This window comes from Trachemys scripta, chromosome 3 (assembly GCF_013100865.1).
Source record: "Trachemys scripta elegans isolate TJP31775 chromosome 3, CAS_Tse_1.0, whole genome shotgun sequence".
Taxonomy (NCBI): Eukaryota; Metazoa; Chordata; order Testudines; family Emydidae; genus Trachemys; species Trachemys scripta.
In genome coordinates this window covers 31,556,873-31,579,424 of record NC_048300.1, presented here as the reverse complement: position 1 = coordinate 31,579,424, position 22,552 = coordinate 31,556,873, and the positions used below count along the sequence as shown (strand labels likewise).

General features: G+C 40.5%; 1 protein-coding gene across 2 annotated transcripts in view; it reads left to right on the top strand.

The window, feature by feature from the left end:
* Nucleotides 1-22,552, top strand: part of PSME4 (proteasome activator subunit 4) — a 214,173-nt gene that overhangs the window by 90,276 nt on the left and 101,345 nt on the right. For both annotated transcript variants that reach the window (XM_034764386.1, XM_034764385.1), the window contains 4 exons: nt 16,210-16,265; nt 20,135-20,191; nt 20,468-20,523; nt 20,606-20,704. In XM_034764386.1, the coding sequence (XP_034620277.1) occupies nt 16,210-16,265; nt 20,135-20,191; nt 20,468-20,523; nt 20,606-20,704 (268 nt within the window). The remainder of the gene's footprint in view (nt 1-16,209; nt 16,266-20,134; nt 20,192-20,467; nt 20,524-20,605; nt 20,705-22,552) is intronic.

Here is a 22,552-nt window from a genome sequence, read left to right as displayed (position 1 = left end):
GCCGGCGGTGCCGGGCCGGGCCGGGGGCTCGGGGGACGGGCTGGGGACCTGCGGTGCCGGGGGTGGGCCGCGCCTCCCCCCCCCCAAACACACACCCGCCCCCCTTACCTGCTTCAGGCTTTCCGCGACTCAAATGTTCGCGGGAAGCAGGGGAGGGGGCGGAGACTTTGGGGAGGGGGCGGGGTTGGGGCGGGGGCGGGGCTGGGGGCGGGATTGGGGCCCCTTTAAAGTGTCCTCCTTTCCGAGGCACTAAATATGATAACCCTATATGTACAGAGGCCCTGGTATCCTCAGTGCTTCTCCCTGGGCCTATGAGGAATGAAGGCTCTCTGACTCTGGGCTCAGCTAGCCCTGCTCTTTCCCTTACACTTCCTTCCTGTGCCTTTTTATCAGTCCTCAGTTGAGCGGCTAATTAATCCTTTAGCTCACCCAGCCTGCTATCCTGATTAACTAAGTACATTTTGATGCCCCAATCAGCCCTCTGAGGGGAAGATAATTTGTGTCAGAATGATCAGAGCGCAGACTCACCTGTTAATGCCCTGCATTCTGTCACAGGCAATAACTGTAAGTTCCTGCTGGGAGATTTTCTTCTTAGCAGATATTTGCTTTTTTGCCTCTTTCAAATCAGATGAGGCCTGGTCTACCAGTGAAATTTTAAATTACTGTTTGTTGCAATATTTTTGGAAGCTTTGCCTTTTCCTGTTCTGGTTTAACAAGTTGCATTGTTTATTAATATATACGTTTTTAAAATGTGCATATATAAACAATTGGTGGCCTCAGAAATCAAATATCCCAGATTTCTCTGCATCACAGTGTCTGAATTTTACAACTCCGTAAATATAACTAGTTTATTCTATACATCTGTCAAGTCTCAAATTCCTTCATGCTCTCTCTCTCTTTTGGCAGCCTATTTCACATATTGATGACCCTTATGAAGAGACTGCTTTTGACATTTCATTTAAGTCTTTTTTCCGTTAGTTGACCTCAGGTGACACCTTTGCCTTGTCATGTGAACAGATTTTATCCCTAGATCCTTGTATGATCCCACTGAGTCTTTTTAAAAATATGATTAAGACAATTCTCAATCATCTCTTTTCAAGGCTTAACTTAGAGCTCTTGAAGTCTGCCCTCCAAAATCAGCCCTTCCTTTATCTAAATAGCCCATATAATTCTCCCCTTCACTCTAATTAATAGCTTTATAAAAACTGAGTGATTGATGCTGTGCAGTAGTATCCTAAATGTGATCCAGGCTTCTGGGGAAGGAACAAGACTGATAGAAATACAGGAATCATTTTAGTTTTAGTTTCATGTCAAAATACATTTATCTGTTCCCAGAAGAAAAAGACATGAAGAGTATTGCAGTATACCAGAATGCACATAAAGTTAATAAATAATAATAAGCTTTCATTTCTATGCCTCTTTTTACATCATAAGCATTCTTATATACTAGGATATTTTATGTGAATAACAGGTCCTACCAAAAAGGAACCCAAAACAAAAACCAGACAACAGAATTTGGAGATGTAACATCTTTAGGGTCTGATTCCTTTAGGGAGGAGAATGATCTGAATAGCTGAGGCAACATACCACTCTGCACACTAGATAGTATTGATGCTGTCTCTTCTGGCCCATGTTCTCCTTGCAATTCTGCATCTGGATTTTGTGCAGGAAGACTCTTACATTAGGCTAACTGCCAAGAACAGTGAAAAGTTCATTCAGTCATAATTGCATTGAGTTCATTGTTGTTGTTGTGTTTTTTTTTTTTTTTTAAATAACATTATCGATCACATTGTTAAATATGTTGGAAAGCCTGTAGTCACTGAGGCTATAAGTCATTTTCAGGTTTCAAACTTGGACGTGTCAAGATACTAATACTAAACCACTTTAATACAACTTTTAAACAGTAACATTAACTGCAATTAAACCTTATAACTATTTTAACTTGGATATGTCATAAAATTTAACCCGTAGCTCTATGCTCAGAACTGTAGGTAGTATCTGAACTTTAGGTAGGTACAAAAGGAAAGTCTGTCAGTTAGATTACAGTATTACTGTTAGAAATCTATCTTTGGTCTATTGGCTTTTAAGCTGCAAAAATGAGAAAAGGGGCACTTTAGGCTGATAGTACCTAACTCAGAAAACTCGAAGACTTCACCAAGAACCTTATATTGATTGATTTACTTCTTACCAGATATCTTCTAATGAGGACCTATGGTACCTGGGTAGCAGCCGTGTTAGTCTGTATCCTCAAAAAGAACAGGAGTACTTGTGGCACCTTAGAGACTAACAAATTTATGCATCCGAAGAAGTGGGTTGTAGCCCACGAAAGCTTATTCTCTAATAAATTTGTTAGTCTCTAAGGTGCCACAAGTACTCCTGTTCTTTTTATGGTACCTGGTGATTTTAGGGGTTCAGCTTGTTTGGAGACAGACAAAAGTTGTCTCAAAGCAAACCTGAAGGTCTGTTTTATTTCAACAGAAATTGCCATTTAATTTCTCCAACAACTTTGACTAAGATTTAATTTTGACCCTCAAGTGTGACTCTAGCAAACGTACCAGAAATAATTACTCGTTTGCCTGGTGGACACACCTAGGTTATGGTATTCTATTAACATCTCTCTGTGGTACATTAGGGGTCTATTATAGGTATTTACTTTGTAGTTGACACACTTTTCATATTGTGCCTATTTACAATTTTACAATCTTGTGAAGGTATTAGTATCTTCAATCCTTAATCTACACTAGTATTTCTATTGTTTTACAAATGTGTTCCCTTTGTTCTGGGTCTACATTAAGCAAATACACTTTGTTTCTACATTCCAATTACCTTTTCTATTGGGTATGGATCACTTGATGATTACATGTTCTGTTCATTCCTTCCGAAGCATCTGGCATTGGCCACGGTCGGAAGGCAGGATACTGGGCTAGATGGACCATTGATCTGACTCAGAATGGCCATTCTTATGTTTTTATTGTATTGCTAAGTAATTTGAGCCATGCTTTCTTAAATTTAATTAATATAATTCAATCAGTCATATTTCTAACTATCAGTGTTTAAAAAAAAGAAAAGGTCTAATTGTGTAAGGAAGTAAGTTTTTAGATTAAATAAAGGTAAAAAATGGAAAACTAATTATAAAAATTATAAATCATCCATCCAGATAAAAATGTCATAGGCTCTGTAACAGAAGGTCAGAATTGCCTGTTATAATTACCCTTTATTTTCATATACAATTGCCAGGTTTTACATGTGAGAAATTTTTCTTACTATGAACTTTTAATTCTTTGTTGTGCAAAAATAGTAGTTATCTTGAGGACTGACATCTTTAAAATAACACGTGTAAGCAGTTCTGCTTAACTGTTTTTACAAAGAAAAATTGGTTTAGGGCTTAATAAATTCACTTGTCTTGTTTTTTAAACTAATATTTTATTCGACTGGACAGATAAGACTTTCCTCTCGCATTGCAAGTGTTTAGGATTGATTCCTGTTCTTGGTTCCCTGACTTTAGGAGTACTCTTCCCCAGTAGCTGTCCTATGAGAATGAGTTACCATAGACCCTATTAACACATAATTCCTTTTCACTTGTTGATGGGTGAAACTGTCTATTATACCAACATCCTAGCTTGTTTAAAAGATGTTTCTTAAAAAACTGTTTTTATAGTTATTGCAAGTCATTTCTTTCTAGAAATGGGTTTTGTGTTTTGAACTGTTTTCTGTGAGAAAACTGTTTTGACCCATTTTCAGTAATCTTAATTTGCTGTGAGTTTTTTGTCTAGTTCTGTTTCTGGTTTTATTTTTCTCAATGTCAAGTTAATAGAAGCACCCCAGTGACTTCAAACTATACTCTTAACACCCAGGATAATCAGGTGTATTAAGTGTTCCTCTGATTTCATAGGCTCAGAGTCCGTGGCCTTTTTTTCATGTCTGATTACTTTATCACTTTTTGTCTTATTTTATCCCTTGTTATCCTTTAACGACTGTAGTAGCACCTGTCTTTCAACTACAGGGTATTTAAAAAAAAAAAAAAAAAAAAAAAAAGTCCACTGATGCCAACATGTAGCTTGGAGCATCAGTTGATTTGTGAGTTTGGTATCTGCTGTTCTGAAGGGCCTAAGAGGGTGCCTCACCTAGTTAGTGGTCTTAGGATTTAATGGGTTAGGTCCTATAATAATCTCACTTTCCTAAACTTGCTTTTCTAAAACTAGGTAATTCCTTTGCTTATAGTTTTAAGAATGGAATTTTGAAAGGCACCTTCCATGACTTAGGAGCATGGGTCCCATTGACTTTCACCTGATTTAAATCACTTAGGCGTGTTTGAAATCCCTTCCTAAGTAAAAACAAAATACTGGCTACTCCATTTTAAGTGCCTACCATATTACTGCACAATCTGTCTCCTACATAAGCAGATGGTGTTTGAAAAAATTACTGACAGGTAAATATAAAATAAATAAAAGGAAATTAACTGCTGCTTAATGCACATCGTATTTGCCATGTAGAATGTGTGACTGCAGGAGGTCAGAGTTGATTACTGTTGCTGTGTTTAAAAAGGAGGTAGATACATTAATTGCCACCATTTGAACTTATACTAGCTGAGATAAAAGTAAGTGGCTTCAGGCTGTAAGCAGATTGCTATGGGTACAGGAAGGCATCTTTCTTTCTCCTTTGTCTGAAACATACTTTTTTGCAGGAGGGAGGGATTTTCCGTTCTTCGTCTGAAGTGCCAGATATAGGCCAATGTTAGAGGCAGAATAGTGGATTTTATGAATCATTGGCCTAAACAAGTGTGTGCTACATTCTCCCTCTGAAATGTTCTTCGTATCTGGTAAAGTTAGTGTTTCAGAAATGCTCTTTGACTATTCATATTTCTTAGTCTTTTACTGTAAGAGGGGCAAAAAAAGTTACTGATCTGACTTTGATGGACTGGGGTGACTTGTGAGTTCTACTCCAGGCCAGTTAGAAGATGGAAGGAGGTGGTCTGGACAGCTTTCACCCCATCTAGCACAGGAGTATTGTGGCGGAGTGAAAAATCCTGAGGGATTTAGTATCTCTGTAGTGCTGGTGAGTTAGGGTCCTGAATAGTTAGTCAAAATCTTCAGTGGTGTGTGGTTTATACCCTGGTTGCAGAAATATAACATTTTGTGTGATGGTTATCCTCACACAATATTTGTGTACATAACATTTCTACATACCCAATCTCCTATTATGCTCATGGGGTCTTTGTAACATTGTTAGGGATTATAAATAACTTAATTTCCTTTTTTATGTAATCTCATGGTGCTATAAATCAGAATTTTCCAGTACAGTCTACTTATCATGCTCTCAAGTGCTAAAGGGTTAAGACATCTTTCACTGCTGTTCAGTTGTGTTCCTCCCTAGCTTCCCATTTCCACAGCCTAAGTACTACTATGGTAGCTCTAAGCAGCTCTTCTGGGAAAGCAAAAAACAGGGTTACTCACTGAGACCCCATTTTTCCTATTTAAATACAGGTTTAATTAGGACATATATCGCTCCTCCCTCTTTGCCACCACTGTTGTACGAGCTTCTTTAGTATCTTTTTCATTCAAGACATTCTGAAGGCTAGGGATGAGAGAGGACCAGTTCTTTTGAATGTGTAAGGTTGTGATGTCATACAATGAGGGGCAGGGCTAGCTAACCTCTCTTGGCATCTCCAGGAAACTACCCAGCTCTGCTGGGGGAGCTGCACACAGAAAAGGCAACAGTTACTACTCCACGGTGAGTAACCCTGTTTTCTCCTTGTTTCACCTTCCAATTGTTTTCTTTGACTTTGACTCTCGTATGTTAAACATAAAAATAATTGGTTTGGCCCATGATCTAATCCTAAACATGGCAAGATACTTATTTGCATTTAGGAAAACTTTCCATTCAATTGGTGGAATGGAGTGAAGCCAACTGGCATTTGTTTTTGAAGCTGCATCTGATGACTGGACTGTGATAGGCATAGAACATCTATAGAGGATTGGGCAAGGCACATAGTGAAATGTTTTCAAACTAGAAAAAAAAACCTTACATTTTTTATTTATAAAGGAGATTTTAGGGTTGGTAGTGTGGAGAATAAACTAACAAATTACTCATGATGGCTTCAGTTAATTTGGATTTACATGTTTTCAGCCTACACAAAGTGTAGGTTCTTTTAGCCAATCCCTGTGTATTGGATGCAGTTAGTATGGAATGAAATGGAGTACAACACATGAGATAACATTTAGCTTCGTTGTGTGGTGTGACTTGCTTTGTGTATAAAATGAAGTATTTTTTTTTAATTATGTAATTAGTATGTCTGAGGGGATCTTGCTTTTCAGCATCAGCTGTAAATATAACAAAAATGCCATGTGCCCCTGATAGTGTGTGTACTAGAAAAGCTTGCTTTTCAATAGTTAAAACAAAGCTGCTGACTCAGTAGCTGAGCTTTAGTGCTATGTATTAATAAAGACAAGAATGATACCTTTCTTCGTTTTGAATATAGAACTTTACACCATGAGGAGGCTCATTGAGGTCATTGGGACTGCTTGTACAGTAAGATAATACTGTGTGAGTAAGGGTATTCCAATCTAGTCCTTGAATATTTGATACTATCTGAGCTAAGATTATAGTTAATGGTGTCCAGATCCTGAAGTGTGGAGTGGACAGACTTGCGGGGTAAAATGTCCCTTTCCCATGCTTCATAATTTTAGAGATGTTGCTGCAGAACATGGATTGTTTGCAGAAAATGATGAGTCCTTCTGCCAGCGGACTTCTGTCTGAAAGCAGTGGGATGGAAGAAATAAATCCAGTTCAGGAAAAACTCCTGTGCCTATATAATCATAGTTTAATCCTTTTTACTGCCTTGAGTAGAGTTGCTACTTATGGACTTATCTTTGTCCATTGGTGGCTGGAGAAACAGCTAAAGTATTAATTTTAATACTAGGTTTCTTTATATCTTAGAAATAATTTTTCGTATAATTTAGCTAATTTAATAGTTGACGTTATCCCCAACGTACTGTGCTAAAGAAAGCTAATAGCCTAACATCTGTTTTTTTGTTTGTTTACTGATTCAAGTTATTGGTAGTACTTTCTTACCTATCAGAGAGGGGGTTGTCTTTTGTTTGGGGACACTGTTAATTTAGCTGAAACCATAAATCTCCCTTTCTTTTTTGACTGTCTATGCATATTCCCACTTGTGGGGTATTACACTGCCTAGTGGTGCCTAAGAATAGAACCTTCTCCAAGCAGTGTCCAGTTAGAGCACTCTCATGCCCCCTACCATCTCTCCACTCAGTGTCTCTGAACATTCTGAGGGAAAGTTATGTAAAGGGGTACAGAGCCCTCTATTGCCTAACATCCTTCTGACCATGTGCCAAAGATGGAAGTGAACCTCTCTGGTCCATTCAGATCTGTTTTTTTTCCACTTTATGGAATCATAGAAGATTAGGGTTGGATGGGATCTCAGTAGGTCATCTAGTCCAACTCCCTGCTCAAAGCAGGACCAGCACCAAATAAATCCATTCTTTGTGTTCTGTTAATTGTTTAACATAGTTTATAGTTTAGTGATAAGTATAGATAATTAAGTTAGTAGCTCAGTTCCAGATTATGGTGGAACCAAATCAAAAAAAGAAACTGGGGTTTCAAGAGATGTGCTTTATGCCTGGCTGTCTTCCTAGTGTTGGAGAACCTCATTACATGCCTCAAGTGCTTGGGAGAGGGCCACTCTCCTTTAGGGTGTTCCATCTGCTGGACTTCCATGCCCAGAGCTTGCAAGGAGTGGCAGAACAGTTTGCAGGTTCTTCTCCTTAAGGAGGTGTACATGAGGCTAAAACCTCTGGATCCAGGCATTCGTCGGATCCAATGTCTAAGAGGCCATTTTCAGTTCCTTTGAGTTCTTCCAGCAAGGTGGAGCAGTTTAAAGGTTCCAATTGGAACCTTCATCAGGTCCAGCTCCGGGTCCTGCTTCTCAAGCAGTCAGGTCTTTGAAAGGTACCATTAATGGAGATGGGAAGACCACCTGTGACAGAATCGAGAGCCATGCTGTTGGCTCTGGCTGTGTCAGTTCCAAAGAAGAATACTGGGAAAAGATAGCCACTGTTAAGAGTTGGATTTCACATGTCAGAACCATTCAATTCTGACAGGGCCTCTATGGCTCCAAAAATCAAGGCTGGTTCCAGTTTCAGTTTCAAGGATTTGAGTATTTCACCAGATCCTTTACCATCTAAGTCTTTGGCTCCAGGCTCAACCCCTGCTCCAGTTCCGGTCCATCTTCTGATCTGAAGAGGATTTTTACTTTGGTGCTTTATGTGCACCATTTGACGTCTGAACGTTCCTCGGATCTAAATGAGAAACAGAAGACCTTGATAAACAGTCTTGTTTTGTCTGTTCCGAGGTCTGTGGCACTTTCATTGGAAAAATGGAGAGCAGGGAAGATTATTATGCTTTCTCTTGATCTGTCTATACCTCCTCCTCCTAAGACTCCTATAGGATCATCTCAAAGAGCTTTCTCTCTATTTCTTTCTGCCCTCCTTTGCTGTCTCCAGTGTGTTCCATTGCGAATCTGAGGCCTGATCCATATCCAGAGGAGGCTAGAGGATAAATAAAGAAACTTGTTTCCTCCTCGTTCATGCCTAGTTTGGGTCCCCGTCCTACAGGTATGTTCCAGAATCCCAGTTTCTGGGGAAATTGGCAATCCTGGGCTCCATAGCTTTATACAGGGCTACTACAGTAATTTTTCGGTTGTTGTAGGTATGGATAGAGAGGTGATGCTTCATCTTTAGAGGGACTGGCAGCAGAGAAATCCTTGAATCCGATTCCACTGGATCTATCTGCATCTCAGACAATGGTGCCTGATACTCTATCTGAAGAAGATGATGAGGAGATATCTCCTCTTTTTGAACAAGAGTGTGTGGACACAGACTACGATCCTGATTTGTCACCAGACAAGCATGTCGGAATGGCTTTTGTCTCTTCCCCTTCTGAGGGTGCTCTATGGTTTCATGACCTGCTAGATCAGATGGTATCCACAGTGAACTTACCTTCAGTATCTGTGGAGAGAACTTCCCATCCGGTGTTTGACATTCTTAGGGCTACCTCCAAGAGTAGGATGTTGTTCCAATCCTTGATGGTCTACTGCAGCCTGCTAAAACTGTCCTGCAAGTCTAGGAGACAGATTATTTCAGATGCCTTTGGAAGGGTTTTCATATTTTCACACATACCTTGTACCTAATTTGCTTCTGGTGGTGGCTGTTTGAATTCTAGACAAGCACATTTCACTCCTGCTGATAGGGAAGGGAAAAAGACTGATTCCCTAGGAAGAAAGGTATTCTCTTCTTCCTTTCTTGCTATTAGGATCGCAATTTACCAAGCAGTTATGGCCCTCTATCAATTCCACCTGCAGGAAAAGATGTCATTGTTTGTGCAGGTTTTTCCAGATGACAAAAGAAGATTGGCAATTGCAATCATAGTGGAGAGTCAGAATATGGCAAAGCATGCTCTCAGGGCTTCATTTGATGCCTCGGACTCTTCTGATAGAACATTGGCTTCTGCAGTTACTGAGGAAACATGCTTAGCTTCCCTCTACTCTGGCTCTGGATACTAGAATTAAGGTGGAAGGGGAGATATTTTCAGTGAAAAGACAGATGAGCTTCTGAAAAAAGCTGAAGGAGACAGGATTGATGGCTCGCTCTTGGGCTTGATTTCTTCTAGGAAGAGACCTCCTACTTTCCATTTTCAGAGACAGTATTATTTGTAATCTCCCTTGGCTTATTTCTCACCAAATCAAAAATGTCAACAACAGCAATAGTAGGCTATGTCCTTCCAGAGCCAGCTCAAAAAGAGGTCTTTTAAATTGAGGCCTAAATCTAAGCAATCTGCTCCTTTCCTGTTGTCTTCGTTGAACACCAGGCCTCAGAGTTGATGTGAGAATTGAGTTGAACCAGTCAGCGAGGACCCTCCCCTTCCTCTGTTTAGAGACAGGCGATCACATTTTGTCAGCAAATAGAATCTTCTTATGTTGGACAAATGGGTCTTAGAAATTACAGAGAAGGGCTATGCCATTCTGTTTGAGAAATTACCCCCTTTCAGTTACCCCTATCTTTCTCTTTTCTGGGAACCATCTCATGAGACTGTTCTTTCAGAAGTGCACAGATAGAGGCAATCAAGGAGATATCCAGACTTCTGAGGGACAAGGAGCTTTATTCAAGATACTTTCTGGAGCAGAAAAAGAATGGGGGAGTTTCATCCAATTTTAGATTTAAGAAACATGAACAAGTACATTTGCAAGTTTCGGTCTGTGATGTTCCACTCTGGTGTTAATCTGGACTGGTGATCTGCTAGGTCACTCCAATTCTTGACTCTGGGAGCCAGCCTTAGCCTGCTCTGCTGTGAGAACCCCCACTCCTGGGCTGTTCACGTACAGCTGGTGGCATGTAAGCTGCTCCTTGGATTGTGCAACCGAATGACACTAGCCAATATCTCCAATCCCAGACACAACCATAGGAACCTCTGTTTTACAGTGTCCAGTTATGCCCGCTAGACACTGCAAGCTTATATGAGTTCGTCAATTTAACAAAGAAATTGATATGCACCAAGCTTGTTATCCCAAGGGGAGTCTCTGTCACACTTCAAACCAAATGCACTGCTTCAGGTAGAATAAACAAACAGATTTATTAACTATAAAGATAGATTTTAAGTGATTATAAATCAAACATAAATCAGATTTGGTCAAATGAAATTAAAGCAAAACGCATTCTAAGCTGATCTTAACACTTTCAGTGTCCTTATAAACCTAGATGCTTCTCACCACAGGCTGGCTGGTTGCTCTTCAGCCAGGCTCTCCCCTTTGATCAGCGCTTCAGTCGCTTGGTGTGGTGTCTGTAGATGTAGGTGGAAGAGAGAGAGCAAGCATGGCCAACGTCTCTCCCTTTTATCATGTTCTTTCTTTCCTCTTGGCTTTGTGCCCTCTCCCTCCCTTCTGAGTCAGGTGAGCATTACCTCCATCCCAGTTCCAAACTGACCAAAGATAGGGGGATGACTCCCTGGAGAGTCTAACAGATTCTTTTGTTGCTGCATAGGCCAGCGCCCTTTGTTCCTGTGAGGCTGGGCTGGGTTTGTCCCATCCATGCCCTGATGAGGTGTGAATTGCCCCTCTGCTCCTGGAGAATTTTTGTCTGGGCTTGTTCTAAGCCAGGGGTTCTCAAACTGGGGGTTGGGACCCCTTGGGGTTGTGAAGTTATTACATGGGGGGGGGGGTGGTCACAAGCTGTCAACTTCCACCCCAAAACCTGTTTTTCCTCCAGCATTTATAATGGTGTTAAATATATAAAAAAGTGTTTTTAATTTATAAGGGGGGTCTCACTCAGAGGCTTGCTATGTGAAAGGGGTCACCAGTAAAAAGGTTTGAGAGACACTGTTCTAAGCCATGAGGATACATTTTCAGCCTCCATAACTACATACACGAAATTATAACCTGTTACATTACTGTAACAATTACTATAACATCCATGCTCAGTGCATCATGAGCCTTCCGAAGACACCCAACATGACAAACTTTGGATACCACACAATCATTTAGGATGAATGTGGGGGTGCTGAGTGTTCCCCTGAGGTACAGAGCGACACACAGTCTCGTAAATTAACTCTGTCTCTATAATCCCTTCATTTTCAACTATGGATTAGTTCGCAGCTCTCAATTTAAAGGGCGTGTATTTTCATATCTCTGTTCAACATGGTCATTGAAAGTACCTTCATTTCATGATGGCAGGATGCCATTTCCAGTACGAGGTGCTTCCATTTGGCCTGTCCACAGCATTAAATTTTTTTTTGCAAAGTGTCTCTCTGTGGTAGCAGCTTATTTGTGAAAGCAGGCTATTTGTATTTACCCGTATTTGGACTATTGGTGGCTGAATGCTGCTATTTGTGAGGCTCTAGTAGGCCACACTACTTTTACAACCACCTCCTTTTTTTTTTTTTTTTTCAGACCTGGACTGGTTCTAAATGTGAAAAAATAGAATCTCTGTCCCACTCTGAGAATTTTATTCATAGTCTCCATATTGGACTCGATACCAGCAAAGCCTGTCTGGCATGTTGGGGTTAAGAGCCATTCATCTGGCCCTCAGATTGTTTCGCTCTCATTTACACGGAAGGGTTGTTGTGCAAATGGTAGCAGATAATTCATCGAGTCTGTATTGTGTCAACAAATGGGGGTGCTTTCTCTGGTCAGCTCCATGCGGAAGCAATCAGTTTATGGGACTGGGGTATTCTCCATGACACTTATTTGGTGGCATTTAGCAGGAGAAAATAAGTGATTGCAGATCATCTCACCAGGGACAGTTCTCAAATGCACTAATGACCCCTGAAGGATAAATGGATTCAGAGCATCTTTTCCAGTTGGACTCAATAAGATGTCAACCTGTTTGCTCTAAGGTTCAACACTAAATGTCATGTCTTTTGCTGAAGAGCAGGAAGGGACAGTTAATCCATCTTGGATGCTTTCCTTCTGGACTGGAGAAGCCACTATCTGTATACTTTTTCTCCCCTTTCCATTGATCTGTCCTGATACATCTTCCTTACCACTCTCTGGATCAAAGATAATTCTCATTGCCCTGGTTTGCCTGCATCAGCAGTGGTTTATGAATCTGCTTCAACTGTCCGCCAGTGTATTGATATGTTCCCCTCTGTCTCCAGATTTTCCATCTCAGCAACTAGGGCAATATTTCTTCATCCAGATCCTCAGTCCCTTTACCTCATGTCTTGGGCAGTCGGATTTTGACTGATTACTCTTGAACTGTCATGTTCCTCTTCAGTGTAGAATGTACCTCTTAGTTCTAGAAAGCTGTCTACCAGCTGATGATGATGTTTGAAATGGTCCAGATTTGTGGCGTGGATGCAGGGAAAATCTGATTGTCCTGTCTCAGCTTCCATACCTTGTACTTTAGAATATTTCATGCACAAAAAAACTGAGGTGTTATCTAACTCATATTTGAAAGTTCATTTGGCAGTTCTTTCAGCTTACCGTATTTTGGTTGATGGCAGATCGCTGTTTGTGCGTAACATGGGTAAGAAGTTTATGAAGTTAGCTAATATGTATCCCCCTTTTAGAAATCCTGTCCCTCCTTGGGATCTTAACTCCGTCTTATTTACACTCATGAAACAACCTTTTGAACCGTTGGCTGACTATTATTTATCTCTTACAACCACATTCATTATTGCCATAACATCAGTCAGAAGGGTGAGTGAATTAAATGCCTTGATAGCTGATCCTCCAATTATGTCTTTTCATAAAGATAAGGTGGTTCTTAGGCCTGATCCCAGGTCTTTGCCAAAAGTAGTTTCTGAATTTCATATCAGTCAGATAGTTAATTTGCCAGTCTTTTTCTCAAAGCTGCTTACTAATAAGGGGGAATCTGTTTTATATACACTTCTACCCCGATATAACACTGTCCTTGGGAGCCAAAAAATCTTACCGCGTTATAGGTGAAACCGCGTTATATCGAACTTGCTTTGGTCTGCTGGAGTGCGCAGCCCCCCCGCCCCCAGCGCTGCTTTATCGTGTTATATCCGAATTCGTGTTATATCATTTCACATTATATCCGGGTAGAGGTGTACTTTGGATGCAAGAAGTGTTCTTGCATGTTCTTAAGTAGGACTAAAAGTTTTCAAAAATCATGTAGATTATTCATGTTTTGTGCTAACAGTCGTGGGTTATACCATATCTCCCCAGATTATTTCTAGATGGATTAAACAAAATATTGTTGAATGTTATACATTTTCAGGAGTTCCCTTACCTACAATGGTATGGACTTGTTCCACCAGAGCTGTGGCAGTGTCTTAAGCAAGTCCTTGTTTCAGAAATATGCAGGGCTGCAACCTGGAGTTTTGTACACTCTTTAGTAAATATTATGCTTGTGATTTGGCTTCCAGGGCTGATGCTAGATTTAGTAAAGCCGTGTTTTAGTCTCTATTCAATTAGGACTGTTCCCTCCTCCATATTATTTTCAGCATTGCTGATCAAACTACCCATAAGTGGGAGTATGCAGAGTCACTCAAAGAAGAAATGAAAATCACTACTTGTAACCAGAGTTCTTTGAGATGGCGCTGCATATTCACACTTCCCTCCCACCTTCCCCTCTTTCTCAGAGTCCTCTTGTTATGTGTCTCTGGATTGGTGATTTAAGGAATTGAGGTGGTAGAGGCCTCTGGACCCTCTTATATAGCCTCACCCTAAAATGTTCGGAGATGCTGGGGGGAGGTGTAAGAATGTGAGCACTCTGACACTGCTTGAAGAATGTTCTACCGTTAAACACCAATAGGTGGCGCAGTACCCCATAAGTGGGAATATGCAGAGCCATCTTGAAGAACTCTGGTTACAAATAAGTAACCTTCATTTCTTTAATATTGTTAATATCTCCCAAATTGGAAATATCTATTAGAGAAATCTACACATCTGTTTTTAGAAGGATTTATGCTAATTAGCCAGCATTTTTCGAAAATAGATTTTTCTATCTAGCACCATCAGTATCTTCTTTTAGAGGGAACGGCTATCTGACCTTAATTTTGGAGCTGCTCAGGAATCAATGTTAGTACCCAAACAAATCATTATAACCAGAGCACCCATGTTAATATCAGTTCTTTTCATAGGGAAAAATAAATGAAAAGTTATTAGTATGGAAAAGTGTTTATTTTCAAGCTTCTTATTAAGTGCTTTTAGATACACAGACGGGAAAATAAAGTGAAAACTTTTTTTTTTTTTTTTTTTTTTGGTTAAATTGAGAGCTTTTAAAATTGAACTAAAAGGTCTTCCTTTTTAATTGATTTGGGATTTAGATTAATGTGTAGATGTGAACATTACAAAAACAATTAAACCAGTCTGTTACCTACAAGACTTTATTTTAGGATTTAGGATGTTGTGATTTTCCTGCAGTTGTTGTTGACATTCCCAGTACCTCACCTAATATATTGATTGTAGCTCCCTGTTCTGTTTTAGGTATCAGTGATATCAATTATTGTTCTAGGGTAAATATAACCCTTAATTCTGGTTTTGGCGAGTAAACCTTTCAATCCACCAACTTAAATGTAGAGCTTTGTTTCATTTTATTGTGTTAGGACTATATGTGCTGATGCTGGTGCTACATGTGTAAGCACTTCTTGCCAAGTGGGCAAACATCTATAACAATAAGAGACTGATATTGTTCCTCTTCTCAGTTTTCTAACTTTTTTTGCACCATTTCCACCGTTGATACAATCCTCCATTCTACAGGAAAATTATATTTAGCAGTATGGACCGTTTGGTGATACTGTTCTTGCAACATGTTAGTGCAATATTTATGTAGCTCCTGAATTTCTTTGAAAAGTATCCTGGTGGTTTTTCCTTCAGGGTTTGAATCCACTTCCCTTAGTGTCTATGATGTAGCTTTAGAAACAAAACAGGAAAGAAAATTTAATGTATATTCTAATGACTTGGTCTTGCCATTAGATATATTGGCATGCAATGTCACAGTCTGCTGTTTTATTTATGCAACCATGTGCAAAAACCACATCTTACAAGGACTAAGAATGCACAGCTAAAAATGTAGAGTAGAATCAAGTCATAACCAAATCATTATCTTGGTTAAGCTTTTCTTTATAAGAAAAAACTTGTCATGTAGATGCATTGTTCTGACTATTATGTACTCTCTTGGCATGGTTATTATTAGTGGTGGGCTTCAGAGACTAGCATTAACAGTTGGGCCTAGGCACATTGCACACCGTTTTCTTTATTTAAAGGAAGGACCACAGGTGTGGGGAGAAATAAGCTATTGAATTTATATATTCAGCCTTTCCTGAGACTCTTATTCAGTTCCCTGCTATCCAGTAATCTGATTCACCTGCAATTAATCCAATAAATAGCTGTATCAGTGCCACTGTCCCTCATTGTCATGCCGATGTGAACATGCATCAGAAGAAATGAGTCATTTCTAACTCTTGTTAAATGGAACTCGATCAAGATTTTCTACTCAAGGTGGCTTTGCCTTGGCTTTCACTCTCTCAAAAAAGGCAAACCACCTGACCAGTATGGATTCCTAGCTTTCAGAATGTTAAAAATAAATAACAAATAAAATTACTAAATTAAGCCTTCTCGGTCATCCACTAGCATCAGCCTTACTTTGTAAGTAGAAATTAATTGTCAATAAAACTCATTTTGTTAGACAGATTTCCTTACCTTGTAATACAGTGTATTTTGTCTTTATGCAGGGTTCCAAGTTTGGTGTCTTTGGAAGAGACAAAACTTTACACTGGCGTTAACTATGGTAGGTCAATCCTAACTCTGTTAAATCAAGTCACGAGATAATTAATTTCATACTCTTATTGTTAAATGCATAGCCAATTGATTTGATTACATTTGTGGTTCATTATTAAAAATGTTTGAGACCAACTAACCAAGCTTTGCCAAACTTATAGTCTAAAGGCAAAGCAGTACAATATAGAAAAGAAAAAGTTACCGTATATACTTGATCATAAGCCGGTTCGTTTATAAGTGTCATTTTTATAAGTGTCATTTTTTATGACGTTCATAAGCCGACCCTATAATTCAGGGGTCAGCAAACTTTGGCTCCCGGGCCATCAGGATAAGCCACTGGCAGGCCAAGATGGTTTAGCGTCTGCGGACATGGAGGTAAACCTAAGTAAACAAAGTGTTCTGGTGCGCCAGCTGCTTACCCTGACGGGCTGGGACAGCAACTGGTGGGGAAATTTTTTTGCGGGGAGAAGCTGGGGGTCAGGGGAATAACCCGTGACCACCCCCCACGAACCCACCCTTAGCCTGGGACCCCCCCCCCCCACTCTCCCCATCCCATCCCATTCCTTCCCACCTTATCGGGGGGAGGGCCAGGGGAGGATGTCTCTGGCCTGGCTAGAGCTGCTCTGGCATGCTGGGAAGCGCGGTCACAGCCTGCTCCGGTGGGCCAGACCGGGCGGTGCGGCCACAGCATGTTCCAATGCGTTGGGCTGGGCAGCATGGCCGCAGTGTGCTCCAGCAGGCCAGGCAGCGTGGCCACAGCCTGCTCTGGGGGACGGGGCCGAGTGGCATAGCTGCAGCCTGCCAGCCCCAGAGCTGCAGCTGCTTTGGAGGCTGAGGGGAGAGCAGTGTGGCCAGAAGCGGAGAGACTCTGGCCCCACCTCTTCCCTTCTGACTCTGCTGGCTGTGCTGCCTCTCCTTGCTCCCTCTGTTGGGGGGAGGGGCTGTGTCCCACCTCTCCCTCTCTATACCCGTTCATAAGCCAACCCCCTTCTCTGGTGCTTCCCTTTTTTACTAAATAAATTCGGCTTATGAACAAGTATATACGGTAATATATTACCAGTCCTTCTGGGAAGCAGTCACAGCATTTAGTTCACCTTACACAGAAGCTGTGCTCCGAAATACGCTCCCAAAACTGCCTGTATTAATATTGTTACTGTTTATGAGCTAAAAACACTCTGTACATCATCCAGGACTAAAATTTACCAAATAAATGTGTACCTTATTTTTCCAGTATCATTTTTCCTTATTCTGTTTTTGGACACATTCCAAAACCAGTTGCCTGTGAAGGCACCTCCCAAGTTTGTACCAGGGCAGAGCATTCATGTGTCTGGGTTTTGACAAGTTCTGCATCCGTCTATGCGAAGTGCAGAATTGTGCTGTGCAGGATATTGTGGGCTATATACCTCAGTCTGAGTGAGCAGAATGCAATTTAGCATGACTTTGTGCTAACATTTATATAATGTTAATATAATGTGTAATACATATTGATATGGTGTGCAATACGTATAACTTATACTTTGGCTAACACTTTTTTATGGTTGCTCCACCTGCAAAGTATGTCCTGTTTGAGTGCCTAAGTGCACTGTGGTCCTGGTTATTTAGGGTGGTGATCAGTCCTGTATATTTCAGAGAACCTGTCTATCTGTATGTAGTTGGGGTGGAGTTTGAGATCAGTTGGACCAGTAGCAATTACAACAGTTGGTATAGAGAATGGAAGGAAAACTTCAGAAAAGCCTGGCAACGCTTAGGCCACGATGAAAAAGCCGTGACTCCCAGAAGGGGAAATCGGAAGCCTTAGTGATCATATTAGTAAAACATAAAAAACATTCCAGAAGTTTACTAAACGGGGCAGATATTCAGACTGAATACGCTACTTACAAACAAAGTTGCATTTAATTGTGTTTTTATAGTAAATAATTGGCATGTGAGACCTGAGTCTCTGCCATGTGTACCCTGAGCTCTGAGATTGCATAGCTGTGAGGGAGAAGAGCAGCTAGTATATAGGTGTCTATCATGTAGCCCAGTAGTTCATAACCTCTTTCTTTTCATGTCTCATAATTTGGGTGCTTCTCAGCTTCAAGTCACACCAAGTCTTGTGCCAAGTCTTGTATTTAACTGTCTTAAGCACTTGCGGGGTCCTTGGGACCAACTGGGAAATATCTGTATTATTTTTTCAATATGGTGCATGCCTACGTGTGTGTATTTATGATGGGTTATGCTATGGAGTTAGATCAAAAGAAGTTGTTAAAGGAGCCAAGCAGGAGAGGTAACTCGGATAAGAAGCCTTGAAGAAACAATGGTGAAACTGTTTATTGGGGAGTATGTTCTACCTGACTACAGCCAGGCTAAGAATGGCTTACTCTTCACAAGTCTAAGCCTAGCATCAAAAGGAAGATAACAAATCATTAGAGGACCACAGAAAAGGGTTGAGGGTGAATGAGTTGCCAGATGCTGCCTAGGGAGTCAGCAAGACCTGACAAGGAGAGACACACAGACTGAGAGAGCATACTGCGAGCAGGACAGTCTGCTTCTCAGAACCCAGAGATGGAGGTTAACCTGGCTGAGGAGAGCTTACAAAGGTAAAGGGGAATGTGTATAGGAAGTACTGATATCTGCATTTTACAGATAAGGAACTGAGGCGCAGAGAAACTGAGTTGCACAATGTCACACTACAGGCTTCTTGTATAACAGGGATTTGAGCCCAGGTCTCCCTCTTGCAGCACTTCTAAAAGGATTAACGTGGCATTTGAAATATTCTTGTCAGAGGTGGAGCTCCTCTCTTTGAATTAAACTTTATCTCCAACCACTGTCCTCAGTGCTTGAAGGGATGGGAAGTTCTTTCTCTTTCTTCCTTCTACTATTCCCATTGCCTGGATTGGCAAAGTGCTACTTTTCCCTCCCCTCCCCTCCAAGCAACCAAAGAGAATAGAAATTCCAATCTCTCCCCTTCTTAATTGCTTGAAGGATAAAGTCCCACCCCTTGAGCATTCTGCTCTTCTTTCCCACCTCAGTCAGTGTACTCTTCAGAGCTTGTGATATGATGGGCACTCTGCACCACTCTGACGTTGCACAGAACCAAACTCCTATTTTTGCTCTCCCTCATCTTAGGCAAAGCACTTGTCCACTACTAACTCTGCCTAAGTGTATGTCTACACTGCAATAAAAGACCCGTAGCACAGCCATTACTCAGGTTGCAGTATAAAAATTGCAGTATAGATGTTTGGGCTCCGACACCCCGCGAGGGGGTTGGATCTCAGAACCTAGGCTCCAGCCCAAATCCAAACATCGTCACTCTTTTTAGCTCAGCAGCCTGAGCCCCACGAGCCTGAGTCAACTGACCTGGGCTCTGAGACTCGATGCTGCAGGTTTTTTATTGCAGTGTAGATGTACCCTGAGTGGCAGAACAGAAGCATGTCCCAAACTGCATGGGACTGTAAACCATTTTTGCCCCTTTGCTTGAAGAACCATTTTTGTACTCATTTAGTGAGCAAGGTTGATGAACTTGAAAGATGTCCTGTCCAGTATTTGGTCTGACAGATGGTGACTGCAACATAGGATTTCAGCGTGATGTGGAAAACTGAGTGGGGTACCCCATGACTTTGGCAGAGAGATGCTAAAGACTGTTTCTATTAAAGTTGTATGTGTGTGTATATAAAAATATAATAATTTTTCCAAAGTCTTTTTATATCACCCTTATAGAGTCCCATACCTCATGATTTGAGGTATGTAAAGAAACTCTAATCTGTTTTTGAGCTTTTGCATGTCAGTCTGAGTTTCCATTAATTATTTTTTTCAATTAAGCCTCTCTGCATTTTATAACACTGTGTAACTTAGCGAATATACTTTATATATAATGAATGTTCTTATTATCTTGTGTAGATTTATCAAGAGAGAACCACAGAGAAACCATGGCTAGGGTCATAAGGAAACTGCTGCGTAAGTACATTTTTCTCTCTCTCTCTCATTCCTGTATTTAGTTCATACGCAAAGATTTGCTTTAAATGTTGTCAGTTTATTGGGCTTTTAAATCTAATATCAATATTGTAGAGCAAAGCAAAGAGGCAAAATCTGTTGTCATGAATTGTATGACAACATAAATGCCACAAAGTTTTGAGCTTCACAAGTAGATAAAATATTTCACTGAGTGTAGTTAACTCTTTGACCTGAGCTTCATATCAGATAACACACTTTTTGTTTCCATTCTAATGGTAGACTATATACTCGACAACTCAGAAGATGATACCAAGTCCTTGTTTCTAATCATAAAGGTATAATAGTAATTTTTATATGTTTTATTTTAATTTGAACGGGTTGACTTGTTTTACATAATGTAAAACTGTTTGTTTCCAGATCATTGGTGATCTCTTACAATTCCAAGGGTCTCACAAGCATGAGTTTGACTCCCGGTGGAAGAGCTTTAACTTAGTGAAGAAATCGATGGAGAACAGGGTCAGTATCTTGTTTACATAGTTTAGTTAGGAAAAAACAACTTTTTTTTAAGTTTTTTGGCCTTAATGTCTTAATGGAACTCTGCATGCATTCCTAGTGAAATTGATATAAGTTACAGTAGGCTGATGTATCTTTAGAATATTTTTGTTACAATAAGTGCCCTTTTTCGAAAGGTTTCAAAGCACTGTACAAATGTTAGTTAAGCCTCATAACATCCCTTTTTATATACTAAATATTGATGCTATTAATGATAGATCTTTATGTTAATTTGCTAGTCACTAAGAAATTACATGCTGGGATTTTTTATTTTGGTAATTTAACTGCATGGAAATAATACAGTCCTTGGATGTTAAGTTGCTGCTATTGCTAGCACTTGTGAAGCACTAATGATGTTAGAACCATAGATGCCAATTAAGTTGAGAAGCATATAGGAACCAAACTCCTCTCGCTTTGTTTAAATAATATTTAGCATTTCTCATCATTAGATCTCCAACCACTTCTTAAAAGTGGGTAAACATTAATATCTGCGTTTTACAGGTTGAGAAATTGAGGCATGGAGAGTTTAAATGAGTTACCCAATGTTATGAAAAGTGAAATCTAGATTATTTATCATGGCTGCTGAGGTAGAGAGCAGAGAAGGCAATCTTTGAAGTAGTTAAGTCCTCACACATTTAAAGCAATAAAAATAAGGGACCAAGATCTTAAATTGGGCCAGCAGCAAATGTACAGCATGATCATTAGTGAGAATGTGCTCTTGTCAGTCAAGTCCCCCATAGACACCCACACCAGTAGCATGTGGCTACTGCATGTTAAACCATCTGTAGGTTGCATCTAGTCTTTCGCATTAGTTCATGAGAGAGCATCCTGAAATAACTTAAGGAGACATTGTTTTGCAGTGGCAAAGGTGTTAGATAGCAGTATGTGACAGATTTGGCAGTTTCAGTGGAAAACCGTATTGAATTAAGTTTAAATATTTTGGAGTCCATTGTATTAAAGGGAAAGATTATGTATTATTGTGGGCCTGCACGGTCATAGGACTATATTGAACAATGCGGCAAACAATCATGATCTTTTGGGACAATACCTGTCAAGTGGAATTCCTGGGAAGTAGCTTGGGGGAGATGAATGCAAATGCCCTCCACTGGTTATGCAGAAACCCAGCCTTTTGAAGCTATGCCCTGAGGAGAGAACCATTGTCTGCTGATTACCTGCTCCCAAAGGTTGGAGATCAGAGGCCCAATCTGTATAAAGAAACAGGCTGGTCTGCACAATTGGGGTGCTTGTTCTGAGCTGAGGCTATTATGAACTTGAAGCCATAGAAAAAACCCTTTGGTGAGGTTTGAAAGATTGACTCTGATTGGAGCCCCTCCTGGAGTTTGGAGGGAGGGTGATCTCTGAAAAACTAATTAGAATGCACATAGGTTCTTGTATTGTTTTTAATATGTTTCTTCTGTAATGCTTTCACCTTAAGAATAGATGTGCTTGCTTAGAAAGGTCAGTGTGGTAACTTATAACCATAGCCTCTGAGTAGAAAGCAAAGTGTGGACGCAGGCCTGTCTAGGTAGTCTGGCTTGCTGGGAACTGTGCAGCCTGGAAAAACCCTGGTCAAGAGGAAGAGAGATGCAGGTCTCGACCCAATAGAAATTATTGCTCAGGAGCTGGGAACCTAGAGTTGATGCCTTTGCTGGACCACAGAGGGGAAATACAGGTGCAGTTGCCCCAAACTATGACACAGTAGTTAAGTCTGTATTCGAGCATGTAGTTCGCCCAAGGCCTTTCCAACCACTACAGCTATTTCTGTGTTTGAGTAGTGAAGTATTCACCAGGAACCTGAGATTACATGCTACC